This window comes from Chinchilla lanigera, unplaced genomic scaffold, assembly GCF_000276665.1.
Source record: "Chinchilla lanigera isolate Chin_1 unplaced genomic scaffold, ChiLan1.0 scaffold00005, whole genome shotgun sequence".
NCBI classification, from domain to species: Eukaryota; Metazoa; Chordata; class Mammalia; order Rodentia; family Chinchillidae; genus Chinchilla; species Chinchilla lanigera.
In genome coordinates, this window is record NW_004955406.1 from 18,203,577 (window position 1) to 18,220,539 (window position 16,963).

The 16,963-nt window shown below is 34.3% G+C and overlaps 2 protein-coding genes across 5 annotated transcripts in view; one reads left to right on the plus strand and one right to left on the minus strand.

Annotated features, from left to right (window-relative positions):
• Nucleotides 1-16,963, minus strand: part of Angptl1 (angiopoietin-like 1) — a 64,659-nt gene that overhangs the window by 43,413 nt on the left and 4,283 nt on the right. For 3 of the 4 annotated variants that reach the window (XM_005374938.2, XM_013521102.1, XM_005374937.2), the window contains exons 2-4: nucleotides 14,995-15,843; nucleotides 6,187-6,380; nucleotides 4,347-4,617 (exon numbers count right to left, since the gene is read on the minus strand). In XM_005374938.2, the coding sequence (XP_005374995.1) occupies nucleotides 4,347-4,617; nucleotides 6,187-6,380; nucleotides 14,995-15,817 (1,288 nt within the window). In that variant the 5' untranslated portion in view covers nucleotides 15,818-15,843. Of the gene's footprint in view, nucleotides 1-2,401; nucleotides 3,093-4,346; nucleotides 4,618-6,186; nucleotides 6,381-14,994; nucleotides 15,844-16,963 lie in introns of those variants that run through there. The other variant, XM_005374936.2, reaches the window with a different exon arrangement.
• Ralgps2 (Ral GEF with PH domain and SH3 binding motif 2) overlaps nucleotides 1-16,963 on the plus strand; it is a gene marked incomplete at its 5' end in the record, with an annotated part of 106,151 nt that overhangs the window by 41,990 nt on the left and 47,198 nt on the right.

The window sequence follows — 16,963 nt, forward strand, 5'->3', positions numbered from 1 at the left end:
TAACAGCGCTCATTTGTTCTTGTCATTGGAGAATAAATAATCTTAAGGGGCTTGTTGAAGAATTTGGCATGGGAAGTTTTGCTTTGCTGCAAAGAGAGAAAATGAACGTCATACCAAAATAATTCAGTTATTTGAAACATGATAAATACTCTTTCACGTGTATTTGCCAAACCTCATTTCTCCTTTATTCATATAATAGGAAGATGCAGCAGTAGCTCAGCCAGATTAGCTTGCTTACTGGGAAAGGGCATATTTTTAATACTATGAAAATAAGTAAATTGTTTTAGTACTATATATTTCTTGAGTAGAAGCAGAATGTTAAAGAGAATTCTTTGTAAAATCTCCAGCCCTTCTGCGGGACAGGAGTGCACTGTATCTAGATATAACTCCTCCTATCTCTGAAGGAGACAGCTCCACTCTCCTTTCCCCTTTTACCAATTTAAAATGTCAGGTTATCGTAAGAGATTTTTAAGTTTTGGTTTTAAGAAAAGATGTAGTAACTTTGGTTCTTCTCATTGTTCCTACAAGTTCATTTTAATTTCTGTTAAATACAATAAATATATGTGAGACTTTTTTTTTTTTTTGAGAAAAGAACTTGATATATAGTTCAGGTTGGCTTTGAACTCACTGTGTAGCCCAAGCTGGCCTCCTGCCTCACCTCCTGAGTGCTGGGATTACACGCATGCACCACCATGCCCTGCATGTAACATATTTTTATAAGTCAACTATTTACTCAACCCATTTTTTTAATACCTCAGCTGGCAGCCAGCGTTTGCTTAGCACTGTGGTTGGCACTAATTATGAGTGGGACGGACTGTGCCCTGGCCTTCGTGGAGGAGGGTGTGTTACTGCCTTTTGTACTGTAGGGCCGTCCACCCACAGGATGGCAAGAACTTAGAAGAATCTTTTAAAGGATGCCTGAACTTAGAAGAATCTTTGAGTTTTATCTCATCCTTTCTTTGTTTTTCATATATTGTTGTGTTGAATATTGATCTCTCAAGTAGAATATAGTTTTACATTACTTTCAGAAATTTTTATTAAGCTATATAAGTGTATTTAAAATTCAAGTACTTTCAACAAAGTCTGAGGCTTCCTGTAGTTCTATAGGAATTAATGGAGTATTTTCCTTTTCTTTCTGTAGTATTTGATTAAATACATGAAAGGCTGTGACAGTCATCTCAAAAATGGCTAATGGTGAAAAAAATGTCATTGACTTTTCATATTTTAAAGTCTTATTCATTTCTTTGGTTTGATTTGTAGACACTAGATTATCCTATTGTTTTGATTATATATTATTAAATATTGTGTTCTAAAACAGCAGTAGAAGCATGTTCAGTCTTTTTCTTTTGGATCCTGAGCATGAGCTCTGATCAAATGGCAGCTAGCCCTAGCTTTTTCTTTAGCCAAAATTACATTCCCGTTTTCCATTACTTCATTTATATCCTTTTATATACCCTCTCATATATAATTAAACCTCCTCTGTTTTTTTGGTATATTTTCTGAAGTTCAGTTTAGACCAGAGACTGGTGATATAAAAGAGCTGAAGATGGAGCTTTATTAATTTTATTCCTGTTTTTAGCTACTGAAGAACATCAGAACCAAATAAAAAAACATAAAAGTAGCAGCTACATGCAGATCATAAACAGAGTCAGATCTCCCCAGTTTTAAAATCTTTGCCAGTGGTGGTTCCAACTATTGATACTTCTGGAATTTGTTTTGTAAGTTTTTGAGCAAACTTTTTAAAAATTCAGCAAGGGCCAACTCTAGGCATTAAATGTATTTTTGGAAGGAGAGTATCCCAGAAGGTCCCTAATAAAAGTTACTGATTGCAAAAATGAGTTAAAGGCAAAGTAAGGCAAACATTAGTCACACACTGTAAAGTGGAATTCTCAGTTTGGACTAGCCGCTCCCCTGTGAATTCTGCTCTGAAGCTGTTGTGTCCTCATTATTGGGAAAGTATAACAATTCCCTAAAAGTGTTTTAGTATCAATAACTGTGAAGCCATCCAAGCTTTTTGACTTGAATAGCAGATAGAATTTTTTTTAACAGTAAAGACTAGAAAATTAGAGGGACAGGAGTACTAATAAATATGTTTGAAATGATAATTTAAGTGTGTAAAACATTGACACACCAAATATTCTACATTTTAATAATATCAACATTTTATCAATATTATAAAATGCATTGCAGGAAATTTTGGTGTTCATCATACAAGAAATTCATTTCTATATTTTTCTTTATAAATTTCCCATTTAAATAATACATGTATTATTTCTGTGGGGTTTTTTTGTAATTGTTTTAAAAATAAATATTTCATACTGTAGATCATATATTTCTTTTGGGGAAATCATAGAATACCACCAATAAGTCAAATATAATCATTAAATGTGAAAGCAACAAATTCAATTTGAAAGAACTTTTATTCAGTGGAAAAAGTATTTTCTTTTGGCAAAACTAGAGATTTCTCTAATTTCCTGTCTGTTCTTTTATAAATAAGATGCATTACTTGACTGAAATCTTAAAATTATTTTTTCATTGGAAGTTAGATCATCTCATAATTTTAAAGTAAATTGTTAAATATCTTGAACGTGTATTTCTGATTTAAAATGAAGCTAACATTTGCTTTGCATTGTGACAAGTATTTACATTTTAGAAAACAGCTTTGCCTGTGTTCAATCAATATAATTTTTGAAATAACTAGAATAATATAGATACAAATAATTATCTGTAGTATACTGAAGGAAGATGAAACTACATTCACAGATCTTTTTTATAGTTATTGCAAAATTCATTTTACAAACTATATAGAAGTAAATTGTGCACAGTAATATACATGTAACATTTACAATTTGGGGAACTGAAGAATTAGAGTTTTGTATCGTTTAAATTGGAGACCGTCTCTCCTCAGTCAATAGGCTTGATCATCATCTGAACTGCTCTCAAGGAATATGAGCCGCCTCTGTATTCGGCCCAGAAAATCCCATCTTGGTGTTTGCTTCTGTAGTGGCCTCCTCTGTACCACACTCCATTCAGGTTGGAATGTGCACAGGCATTGTACCACCAGCCTCCTTTATGGAAGTGAGCACAGTTGCCTTTGAGGGAAAAGGATACCACAGTAAAAGTTCTTTCTAAATATGGTACTTTGCAAATCATCAAAAACTTACTCTGCTTTGGAATAATTCAGTTGGATCCTCCCATATTGCTTTCTTAGTAATTAGTAATTTTCTTTCATTTATTCTGTTATCTTTGTCCCCTGTACTTAAAAAGATGACTTTAGTTGCCTTTTTTGCTTGTTTAATATGTACTTTTAAAAGGTTTAATTTTCTAGTTAGGGAAAAATAAAATACAATGTTTGTATATAGGAGAGATACAGAAGAGACTGGGAAAGGAAAGATACAGAGTTGGCTAAAGAGAAGAGTGAAGTTAGAGGAAGATTGAATTCTCAAAGTAGTCAAAGCATAATACAGTGACATAGCTTTACAGGCAAATAAATAGGTTTCTCTAAACAGGTAGACCTAAGTTACGGTCATCTCTCTTTACCCACTTACACCAAGTGAAACAGGTTGACTTTAGAGAACTATGTGCTGCTTGCTAAGATAACAGTTGAAGGAAAAATGAATCATTTTTTCAGGGCAGATGCCTCTTCTTCAGTGCCAGAAACTAGGTTTAAAAGGCAGAGTATATAAGAACTAAATTTAAAATTATATGGATGGTCTGATTGGATTATTCTAATGAAAATATTTCTTCGTCCTCTATGCCACATTTCACAATCATCTTGCTTTTTCCCGCTAAGAAATGCTTTTATGCCACATATCCATTTGGCTTGCCTCCTTCTCTTCCTGCAGAACTTTAAGGCAGTTTCTTCTCATATTTGCCCTTCCTGACCAACTCAATAGCACCCACCCGAGGCCCTGCTGCCCATCATTTTTCTGCTATCCTCCTATTTATAGATGTATACTAATAAATAATAATAAATTATTTTTGTCTCCTCTTCCTAGAGGTGAGCTCCAAAGGTCAGAAATGTGTTTACGGCCATATATCTGGCACCCACGGTACTGTGTGGTACACGGTAGGTTTTCAGTTAGTACATAAATTTGAGGCTGAGTTTTATTTCCATATAGATGTGGTTTGGTTTGGCTTTACTTTTCCCCCCAGAATCTTGTTTTTCACAAATATCACACTTATAAAAGAGACCCTAAGAGCTATTTTTTCAATAGGTTTTATGTGCTTTATATCTGAACCTTTTTGAAAGATTTTAGTATCATTTTAATAACCAGATTCTGTTTAATGCACAGAAAGTGATGCTTCTGTGAAGTTTGTTTTTGTTTTTTTACTTTTTTACTCACCTGCATACATATCTTTATCTCTGTCCAGTGTGGTGAATTGTTTACCATTGTGCCACATCATAGAATCGCCTGCGTTTCCCTGGTAAGTTCCCAGGCGCAGTCTGTAGAATTCACTTTCAGGTTCTAGACGAAAGCTACTGTATTCTGCATAGACTTTCTTATCACTCCAGTCTTCTAATTCAATCAACAACTTATAATTATCTTGATTGCTAAGCATATAGATATTTTCTAGTCCAAGCCAATATTCACCATCAATGTTTCCAAATCCTTTCTGTTAATAAAGAAACAGTGGGTAAATAAGTGGAGAGATAGTAAACATAGGTATACTGTAGAGAACTTTTTAGTGTTCAGTAACATAAAGATGTTTGCCATTTCAGTGGTAATGTGAACTTCCATTTTAGTAGATTACATAATTTGTATAAGCTCCACATTGTCATTTTGTTTTGCTTTGCTTTCTCTTAAAATGTCAGTGTTTATTTGCATAACCAGCGTCAAGCCCTACAAATAAGACAAAGACAAAACAAAACAAAACAAAATTTATATATGTCTACTATAATCCATTAACTGGTAAACTGCCTAATTGCCTAAAAAGTTAGGTCCCTACTCTCATACTTATCCAAAGAGTCTTTTCTTTTTCTGTAAAAGTATGTGGATATTTTCCCTACTTTTGTCAAAGAAAGAGGGTATCTGATATTAAGTAAAAGGGCAGCATGCATTGTAGGTACTAGGTTTTTTGGTTTTTCCAGTGTACTGGGGTTTAAACCCAAGGCATTATACTGAGCTACATCCCCAGTGCATTCTTTATTTTTTTACTGTGAGACACACGGTCTCATTAAATTACTAAGTTGCCCAGGCTGGGTTAGAATTTAGTCTTTCTGCCTCAGTCTTCCAGAATGCTGGGATTAATGGCATGTGCTGTCTGTCATGCCTGGCTCCAAACTATCTGCTTTAACTGTATTATAAGTAAAATTAGTAAAAATGAGAAGATAAAGTACCATAGTTATCTTCAGAATTCCTCTTTGAAAAGTTGTAAATCAGTTTGATAAAACAAATTAACTACCCTATTTCTGTAAGCATTTGACGGTTTAGATGTGCAGCAAAATAGCTTTAGTGAACGTGATCTTACACTCTTAAATGCAGGGGATTCCCTGTGCCCTTATCATTTGTGCTAGTTCTTGTTTAGAAATGTATACAATGTCTGACTTGGGTATATTAACGGCACATTCTTAGCTGCCAGTAAATTTTCACCTAAGACTTCACAACTTCAAACTGGAAATTGGCCATCTAGGAAATACTATTTTTCCTATCTGCTATCCTTTAACTGAGGATGTATGTATGCTATACATAAAATTAGCATTATGAACATCAGAATCATTAACAAAGACCAGTTGTTTACCTTTCCAAAACTGATATAACACGATCTGTTTCTATTTGAAAATATTGGTGTATATCACTCCCCAGTTGCACATGTGTCATAAATTTAAAACGTAGTTGTCAGAGATAATTACTCCAAGAAAGAAGATTATTTTTTAAAAGTCCTATACTTCGTTATTGCTTAAGTATGTTTTAATGTTACAAATGCATCTGAGGAAACAATTGAATAATGTTTGCAAGGTATAATTGTAGATCATCCAGACCAAAGGGGTGCATTTTAAAGTATATCTTCACCTTGCTTTTTAACTTTAATTGTAAAACTAGAGGGAGAACAGTCTTTTTCACAGATACAATGAAAATCATATCAATAGTTAATTCTATATCTTATTTATTGCATAGAAAGAATGGCCACTACTGCAAAAGTGTCTTTGTTCTCCTTCCCTAGGTCTTAGCTCACTGATTTTACCTTGTAGTTTTCCCAGTTTCGGAAGAAGTTGACAGAGCCGTCTGTTCTTTTCTGAATGACAGTCCAACCCCCAGGATCCAAACTGTTCTCACACCATAACTGTATTGGTCCATCACTGTTTTCAGGTTTAATCATATAAATCCCACTGACTGAATGCCCAGCTTCCTTTGCATGCTGACAGTCTTTAAATGGTCCTGTAATTTAAATATCATTGATTACCAGGAAATTTAATATTGCAAAAGAGATATTAAAATAGTTTTTAATCAAGATTCTTACCTTTATGTTTTTCTTTACAGCTACCACTTTTTATCTGTAGTGTATACAGTACTATAAAAGTTAAACTAAAAGAATTACTCAGTTCCACTATTTGGAACAGTAACTTGTTTCATTTTCCACTCTTCTCTGTCTTGTTTGTATATAAACACTTTCATATTGTTATAATCCTAAAACAAGTAGAAAATTGGATTATGTCTTTAATTTAACAAACATTTCTGTGAATCTATAATCTCTTTTCTAGAACTTACAGCAAATGTGTTCTACTCCTTGACATTGTTATAGAAATATTTATTAAAGTTCCATTCTAATTTTTGCTGTTATTAATACTGTACAGAGTATCTTTACTCCTATTAGCATCTCTTCTCATATTTCCTCAAAATGTTGTGGAATTGATATACTGGACCAGGAAGATATCAGCACACTTACATGTCTTCATAGTATCCAGTTTACAGTTCCTGAAATTTGATTTCAGTGGAACACAGTAGTCCCTTGAGAAACTCAGTGAAAATGAAGTACCAAAGTTAAGTAAGTCTTAGAAACGTTAAATATTATTTCGTTTTTGGAAACTCATAATATACATTATTATATTAAAGACTGAAAAGCCCTGAGATAAATCAGAGTTCCTAAAGTTAACAAAATCTGAAATTTCAACATTCTTACAGCCCATAAAATTGCAGGAACGTTAACCTACCCCTGTCCCGCAACTTTCAGTGCTGGGGATTGAACCCAGGGTCTTGGCATACACTAGGCAAGTGCTCTACCACTGAGTCACCCCCCGCCTGGCCCACCATCCAAATGCCTTTCTAAAGCATTGTGCCAGTTTATGACTGATAGTGATTTTATCACATCTGTACAGTGACCCTATGATAGTTTATAGATAGAACTTTCTTGTTTCTGTTTTGTCTTTGAGACAGGGTTCCACTATGCAGTTCAGGCTTTGAACTCACTGTATAGCCTGGGATGGCCTCAAACTCGTGGCAGTCCTTCTGCCTCAGCCTCCCAAGGGTTGGGATTACAGGCATGCACCACCACTCACAGCTTAGATACTCTGTTTTTAATCAACTGATAAGTTCTTCACACTTTGATTAAATGACAAAGTATCATGTAAAATCAGATGTAAAGTCTTATTCTTGAACTTGTAGTTTCCACACTGGGGATCCAGAGAAATGTAACTTCTAGTTTTACTAAACATCCTTCAGTTTCATCCTTCACTAGTATTTTGAGCCTTTGCATAATAGCAGGATTCAGAATTATCCTAAATATATATTAGAACAAAACATAAAAATTCCAATTGTCAAATTTTATGTTTTACTAGTTTTTAAGTTCTGACATACATACTTTTTAGTAATTGTGTGAAAACAGTAAAAATTCATACAAGAATTTCTGTTCTATAAGGATAATAGAATTGTTGGGAATTTTGAGAAACGTGTTATATATACTGTGCCTAGAATATACACTGTCCCTTTTGGGCTCTATTAGTATAAAATTAATCTCATTAAATAAATATTTATACATCTGTATTATTACAGCAGATGCTCAGAATATGAACTGATTGCTCCTTCGATGAGACCATTTTTGATTTTGTTCTCAGTTCATATCTCACTGCTGTACCTCTCAGTAAATCATCAGCAGTTTTTTTAATTAAATGACTCAATCTTTTTCCCCATTTTAAATGCAAGAAAATTGAAGACAAAGATCAAGAGAACAACAGTTTATCTATTCCATATTTTTATTATGTTACACAAATGCTTCATTTTCGGGTTTTCAAAATTTGTACCGTGTCTAGAAGGACAACAGCTAACTTGTAAAAAAAAAGTGAGAAATTAGAAAGAGTTACAGTTCTATAGTTTCAGTATTGTTCATTTTTCTTTTCTGATACATTTCCTTATTTTTGCATTCATTGTGAAGGCCTCAAAGACAGCTGTAATAACTGCTTTAAAATTCTTGATCTTTCAAGTTCCTAGCTTGCTGAGAAGTTTTGTTGTTTTGTGTAAGTCATAAATGGAGTTGGGGTTTTTAAAAGGTTTTTTGTCTATTCAGACTATGGGTTTTTTGTGGGGGTTTTGTATATTAAAATTGGAAGTTACATTGATTATATATATTTTTTATTATTATTTTAAAGAGTAAAAGAAGGGTAACATAGTAATGGGGGGCTTACCGAATTACAGACAAAGTGCTAGGAAATTATCAATGGTTGTTGTTTTACATATTGTTATCTACAAGGTAGTTTTTCAGGAGATGATATTTTTAATATTAAATCAATCTGGTGTTCTTAGATTCATCTTGGTCAAAGTTTTCAAAACTATTAACATAATATGTAAAAAGTAATCACCAATAACTGTTAGTCTCTTTTTCTTTTGTTATTGATCATGATATAATAGCATCTTAATAGTTTATTTTTAAATTAATAAAATTAGTATGACTGAAGATGTATGTGTGAACATTTGTACTGCAGAAAAATAATGTATTGTAGAAAAAACTTTGTTCTACAAATTCATGCACTAAAAACAGCTGATTTTAGCTGTTAGAACACTTTATATTTAACATAAGCTACTTGTAATACAAAACATTAATGTGTTTGGGGAAAAAAGATCCCATGTAAACCAGCATGACCTCTCGTTATTGATATTATTCTCCTTTTTTTCCCCAATCACATATAAGCTAACTTCACATTACCAAAGCATGCATTGATGTCAAGTCAGAAAAAGGGTGAAGAAGATATGTTTCAAAGTGAAATTTATGAAACCTTAATTTCCTGTGTGGGAAAGAAAGGAAAGGAAAGGTGCAATATGACTAATAAGTCCATTCTTGGATTATTTTATAATATATTTGTTTACTCATAGGTAAGAACTATATCCTTTGTTCTGTATTCTGTTGAGCCTGTATAGACACTCAGATAATTTATGGAGCTAAATGATTCCTGGTAGAAGTGGTTTCTATAATTTTCTCAGTTCTGTATTATTTGATGGAATTGTGCACAGGGCACATGGTAACAACGTCTAAGAAACAGCTGAGATACCTGACCCGCGCTTTGAAGATTGAGTAAGAGGCTGTTGGGGCAGAGGGTCTGATCCAGACGACATGATTAACAGGTTGAGGCATAAAGGTGAGGAGGGTGGTGGCTGGTTTTAAAGCAGTTACAAGTTTCTTATGTCTGAAACAGAAACGACTGAGGCTGATACTTAGAGTTCTTCCGGCAGGCTGTGGAGCCTACTTCAGTCATTTGTTTGACTCCTTAGCTTTAAAAGTGTAGTCATTGTGATTATTTCCAAAGTTAGCCATATATTTTGCCTAAGTTTGCACTTTTGGGGAAGTCAAGGATATCTGAAGGTCATTGTTTTTATTTTAAAACATATTGGTACTCTCGCTTTTGTACACATGAAAAGACTTTGTTGTAATGCACATAAATCTTTCATTTCAGAAATTTGCACACTGTATGACTGTCTCCTTTGTGCTGTCGTATGTCAGTAAATTACTATGTATTCACTTGAGTAGTTTTGACAGTTTATATGCAACTATACATTCAAAAGTTGAACTTTCATAAGCTTATTTGGATTCCTGCAAAATACTAGGAATGTCCAGGTTTTGAAAGTAGATAAAATCTAGGTTGAGTATACCTTGCCCAAAATTCTTGGGACAATATTTCCAATTTTGGAGTTCTTGTATTTTGGAATATTTGGATAGATTTTAAAGTTAAAACTTTCAGCGGGGTGTGGTGGCCCATGCCTGTAATCTCAGCACTTGGGAGGCTTGGGCAGAAGTATCCCTGTGAGTTCAAGGCCAGCCTGAACTGCATAGTGAGACCTCTGTCTCAAAATAACAACAACAAAAAAGTTGAAACTTCGCATAAGCACTCAAAAAGTTCTAGGTTTGAGAGCATTTCGGGTTTTTTTTAAAACTATATTTAATTTGTGTTTGGCAAATGCCACTTGTACCATGTGTTTAAACTGCAGTTAAACAAGCTTACTTTACATTACTAAAGAATTTATCAGGGCTGGGGATTTAGCTCAGGGACACAGCGCCTGCCTGGCAAGCGCGAGGTCATGAGTTCGATTCCCTGTACCGGAAAAACAAACAAACAAACAAACAAAAAAAGAATTTATCATTTTTTCATACCTGATTAATATAGTCATATTCCAGCAGTCCCTTTGCTTAATCAATCTGGCTTTTTTTTGTTTGAAATATTAATAAGTATTCTACTGAAACCAGTTGCACTTAAAAACTTACTAATAGAATTACAGATAATTTCAAAATGTAAGTATTCTGTTATTATTTATTTCTGATAAGATCAGTACTTTCTACTAATCTGTATTCAGTTCAATAAATTGTCACAAAGCAATTATACCTATTTTCAGCCATCCTGCTAGCTCTTCAGAGATAATCACTTCCTTCTCTCATTATAGATGGGTTTTGCCCCTGTGATTCTGTGTTTTAAAACAACCTATCACTAAAAAGCATATTTTAAATGTCTAATGACTGTTGTTTAAATTCATGTTTTTAAGCCTACAGTTTATTTATCTAACATGGCAAGGCACATAAATGGAAATACATTTTTTAAAATGTAAAAATCTGTGATGATCAGACCAAGCCATATGCTGCATTTTCATGCGTGTCACTTTGTCCAGTTACTGTCACATTCTCCTCCAGAAAACATTCTCTACAGTAGGACGTCAAATGGGCCTTGGAAAAGACTGGCCAGAATCCATGTTTCCTGGTATTTAGATCTGTGCACTTAATGCTGTGCAAGCACTTTCTCAATTCCACTCGTGTACAGGGAACGAACTCATTTTTATAAATACACTACTTGCAAAATATTTAATGTTTTATAAAAAATAACCTATAGAGCAACTACTGAAAACATTAACAGTTGAGGATTTTCTCAACTGTTTCTTAATGATAACTTTTCAGTGTATGGTTATGTTCCCAAGTATTTGATTTTTAAGGTAGAAAGAAGGTAATATTTCTGAAAAACTTTTTTAAATAAAAAAATTTCATTCTACAAATTTATAGTTTTTGGGGGTACATTTGTCTTACAACCATTCCAAAAGAAAGTATAAAAATATTTGTTATTATAAAAACTATTTTAGAGGTAATGAACTCATCACTTACCCTTCCCCCATACCTGGCAATTTTGTGCTCTTTAATTAGTTTACTGTTGTGATAAGTCTTATGGTGTAGCTAATTAGTCCCTTGAATTGAAGAGATCACATTTATAGAATAAGGAAAAAACATTCAACTAAAACAATCAGTAGTGAACAAAATAAAAACTTGCATGTCTTTAATTTTTACTTTAAAGATTGATTTATTGGCGGTATATAATTGTTTCATTAAAGGGGGCTTTTGACTGTAGCATAGAATTTAATTCTTTAACATCAGTGTTTTCTTGTACTAAACTTCAGTATACAATAAAATTTAGAACAGATATTTTTGTTTTATTGAAGCATTTTCATAGTTATATAAGTAGGGGCTGGTGATTTAGCTCAGCGGCAGAGCACCTGCCTGGCAAGCTCAAGGTCATGAGTTCGATTCCTGGTACCAGAAGGAAAGAAAAAAAAAAAAAAAACAGCGTAGTTATATAAGTATATCAATATGTGAGTAATCATAGCTATTCAAATTGGTGCTACCATTCATCTGAGATTTAGGGCCCATATAAATTGCTCAGCAGCAGTTCTCTCCATATTTACATAACTGTATAGTCCATTAGTTTAAAAACAATTCAGAGCTGGGGATTTAGCTCAGGAAAGCAGCACAGCGTGTGCTCGGCAAGCATGAAGTCCTGAGTTTGACTTCTGGTACCAAAAAAGAAAAAAAACAATCCATACACCTCAGTTTATTTATAGATTCCATATACCAACTACTATTCTGATAAATTACATACCTTTATAATTTTTAAAAAGATATGAAAAATAAATTTTTTTCTTTGTATATCTGGTAGATCATTTTGCATGTATATTCCCTTTGGAAATCCAGGTTCTTGAGACTATTAGTAATTGTCACCATTTACCTAATTTTGTGTGTTTGTGTATGCGTGTGGTTTGGGGGATTGAACCCAGCTCTTCACACATGTTAAACATGTACTCTACCACTGAACTATCCCCTTAGCCCCATCATATACCTAACTTAATACTCTGGCCTGTTGCTGTTGTTAGAACAATCTATACTGAAAGAATCTAATACATTATATTAAATATTTTCATGAAAGATTTTAGGATGACAGCTTTAAGAGGCACTATAAAATGTTACCAAATCAGCTAACCTTATTTAGCTACTATAGATTGAGAGTATCTTTCTACCAGGAAAGAGTTTATTATAATGTAGCTAAGATGCATTTTACTTAGATGTGTATGTGGAAAGGTTACTGATAGTTCGAGGGAATATGGGAAATATGTGTTAACTGAGAGTAGAAGTATTCATGGAGAGTCACTTCAAATCTGTGAGTGTAAAGGACTTCAAGGAATAATTCCAGTTTTACTCATTCATTCATTTGTTTGGTCTCAGCCTTAAACTTTGGGCAGAAGTCATGGAAAATATTTAGGAGAACACAAGTAGATTCCTTGTATTGGAACAGATAGTTTTTTTGAAGGAAACTAACGGAAGGGAAGCTTGAAAGTGGGCTTGGTTCTTTGAAGAAGGGCGTTATTCTTAGCTAGACTAAGCAAATTGGACTTTTCTGTTTGCCCTTGGGAACTACTAAGCAGAAGTGTGATGCATGGCTAGTTTATGAAGATGGCTTTGTTAGCAGTGTGGAATACGTTTTGATGGAGTAAGTAACTGGAGTTAGATCAGGTGGCAAGTGGTTAGACAGTTCTTAGTGACAGTGAACATTTGGTGAAATGCCCTTCAAGTGTAAACTGTGTGAGGTGATTAACATTATTCTTCTGCTTTACAGATGAGGAAACTGAGACTTGGGGGTTGGAAAGGAGTCTCAGTAACCAGAGAAGTCTCTGTCTCTGTATTCTTCCCCCTGCCATGGATAATTTGATTCTAAGTTAATAGTTCTGTCTCTGAAGAGAAATGAGATACATAGATAAAATTCAGTTGACTTTGGGGTATAAGATAGGTGGGAAGTGTCAAAGATGAGGCAGAGTAACTCATAACTGAGTGGTAACATAAATTAAAATAAAGAAATTAAGGTCGTTTGACCTATGACTTTTATTTACAGAAATCTATCCCAAACTATATAATCATTGAAAAACAAAAAAGTGATTTTATAAAAGCTACAAGAATATTGTTTGCCTTTGCTCCACTGCAGAGAGAGATAGCCCCTTTTAGTAGCTCTGTTTCTTTTCTTTGTGTTTTTGTTATTGATGTTCAAAGTTATTTTATAATCTCTGTAAACTTTTTTTTAAAGAGTAAAAAAATAAGGAACAATAGCAACATATCAACATCACAGACATAAACAAAACAAAGCAAGAACATTAAAAGTGATACAGGGTTTCAAAACAAAACGATAAGAGTTGACAGTGGTTGTTATATTACATATTGTTATCTTCAACTACATTGTATAAACTTTTATGTCCTGTTGTTTCACTAAGTGAATGGATGTGGTTTACTTATATTTATTTTCACTTTTGGCCATTCTAAAGTAGATCAGCTTGTAAAAGGGTGCGGAAGAATGGTTTATGGGGGGAAGGAGTGTGGCCCCAAAAAATGACTTAGGAGAAAATAAATTCAAGCATAAAATAAAATACGAAAAGTACTCTTTAGAAAGTTAGCAGTGTATTGCTAAAATGAAGCAAAGAGGGATTATTTGTCTTTGTTTTCTGGGCATCTAGATCCAGGACTGATAATGAATGGAGAGAGGAATGAAATTAAGGAAATAGAAGTACTGATCTTGGGACCAGTACAGGGGGTTTGTATGGTAATTAAAACTTACATTTATCTGGATGCAAGGTACAAATTATTGTTTGTCCATTCTGGGAAAATGGAAGGAAATCTTTTCCTATGAAGCTAAAGAAGAAAGGTTAAGGGTTAAGTTAAGGGTTTTATACAGATATTTTCAAGGTAGGAGAAAATAAAAAATCCAGGACTCATTTTAGACTTACTGTCAGTATAGTGGTAAATGAGTCATTTTCTAGAGTGGAGGTAAGGCCCTGTACTGATAGGCTTGAGGAGAATGAAAACAAACCGGAAAGGATGATGGTAAGAAGAGCAAGAGGGAGGTGAAAAGATTGCTGAGGAGCAGTGAGGACCGCGCTGGAAGCTGATGGTACAGTTAGAGAGCAAGGCTCCATAGTTAGAAGTGGATTGTGGCCTTACTGCTGAATCTCATTGATAGGAACCTCAGTTGTATGGATTGGGTGGAAGACTACTTTTCTCACTGAACAGAGTTTTTAGAAACTCCTTGAAAGCTAGAGCTGGGAGAGGAGATATATTTAAGATCAACTCTTCAATTTAAATAAAATACAGACCTTTTAATTTGTGTGTATAATATCACCCAAATGAAGAATAAGAATTTATTATAACCGTTGTTATGTAAATCATGAAACAGTAATCCCATACTTCTATTTTTACCAGTAAGAAATCACTCACCTTCATTGATGAAAGTCACTGGTGGTATCTTAAAAGGGCTTTTGGTGGGAGAGGTTGCCAGATCTGGTGGTGGTATTAAGTCTCTGGGATAACCTGGATCCCTCTGTATCTCGTTACCTCCCAGCAGACCTGGAGTGTACTGATGACTGTTGGGAATGTGTTGTGGCACCACCTGGACCAGAGGGGGCGACACATGGGTGTCTTGTCGGGAAAATACCCTCAAGCACTGCTCTTCCAGCAAAGTGATCATCACAGACTGGTTATTGACAAGATCAGTCAGGGAAGCATATTTCACCTCTAATTCCCTATACCTTGTTGCCATCTTCAGCATTTCTGTGGTAACATTGAGGATCTTATTTTCCAGCTGAGAAAGTTCAAGGGAATTATCCCTCTTACGGATAATCTCATGTAGTAGTTGCATATAGAGTTGAGTAACGCGAGAGTTCATGTTACGGCTTTCTTTTCTCAGCAGCTTTACTTCATTTACAATGTTTCCATCTACATCCACCACCAATTGCAGGACGTCTATCTCTCGCTTCTGTCTGGAAAGCACATCCTTCAGATTTTCAAGGTCCATCCTGGTGATCATATCTTTAATGGTACCTGTATCTTGCCCTTTGGTGTTGACACAGATGGGCCCTGTTATTTTTTGTTCAGGTACCAGGAATGTGTATGAACATTTCTTTGCTTCCTCTTTACCATCTGTAGCACGAGGATATCTCCTCTGAGTTGTTTTTTTTATTTTGAACTGTCCTCCTCTGCAGTGTCCAGTGCCCATTATTAGGAAGAATACCACACCTAGGGTCCAAATGAAAGCTTTCATTTTGAAATGAGGTTGTACAACGACGTCTTTTGAAAAACAAGTCAACAAAAGGAAAAAGTAAAAAGAACTCATATTAATCTATTATTAATCAGTAATATAAAGAAGCATCAGAGGGAAACAGTAATTCACTGGTGTTAATAAATTAGAATTAGCTTTATTTCTTAAACTCTGTTAAGTTATACTCATTTGAAATCTGTTTAAAGATTACATTTCAGAGAGTGCCTCTTTCACTTACCATCGTGTTATAATGCTTTTTGTTCCCAAGCTCATTGACCAGGTTTTGCTCAGAGCCCACCACATGCAGCAGCCATGTATGAGGTGCTGTTGGGGTTATTTTAAACCCAAATAAGGTACCTTTCTTAACATTTAAAAAGCTCACTGTCCCTTAAGACTATGAAAATGGTACACAGTGTTCTCTAAGGCAGTGATTAAAATATTTGTGCCTAGCTAGTAATGTAATTACCAAGTGATATTACTTGTCCATGATGTATTTTATATCCTATAATTTCAGTTAAATTGTTCGTCTATAATAAATGTTTTTCACCTATCAAAGAAATATTTTAGATAAATTTAAAATCGGTTTTAGCATCATATGTTGCTTCTTTGTTTTTATAGTGTCTGCCTTTGGTATTGGTAACAGATTTAAGAATGGTAGACTGCTCATAGTCATTATTGTGGCTGTGTTTCTTGAGCCATAGTCACATATATGCTCTGCAGTTATAAATGATTCAGGAGATTTATGCTATTATCGGGCAGCTCTGCTGAACTGTATTTTAGTGAAATGTTAATAATTTTCCACAAGCATTATCAAGGAAAGTTGAAGAACATCAGGACCCATGTGCATGCATACTGAAGGCCAATGCCACACTACTATTAGAATCAGGTCTAGAACTCAAGTTCCATGGCTCTCAGTTAGTATTAATAGTAGCAGTATGTCTGCCAGAATGTGTGCTTGAAATGTTTCATGTTTGCAATGGCAGATGAGAAGTAAGTGTTCTTTATAGTTCAGTTCTTCAGAGAAACACTGGAACTAGTTCTAAGAGCCAAGACTTTCTCTTTTTTTTTTAGTTATTCCAAAAACAATAAGCAGTAGTATAGGAAAGGTGTGTTAACTCCATCAGGTCCACTAGCAAGCAGATTTATTGC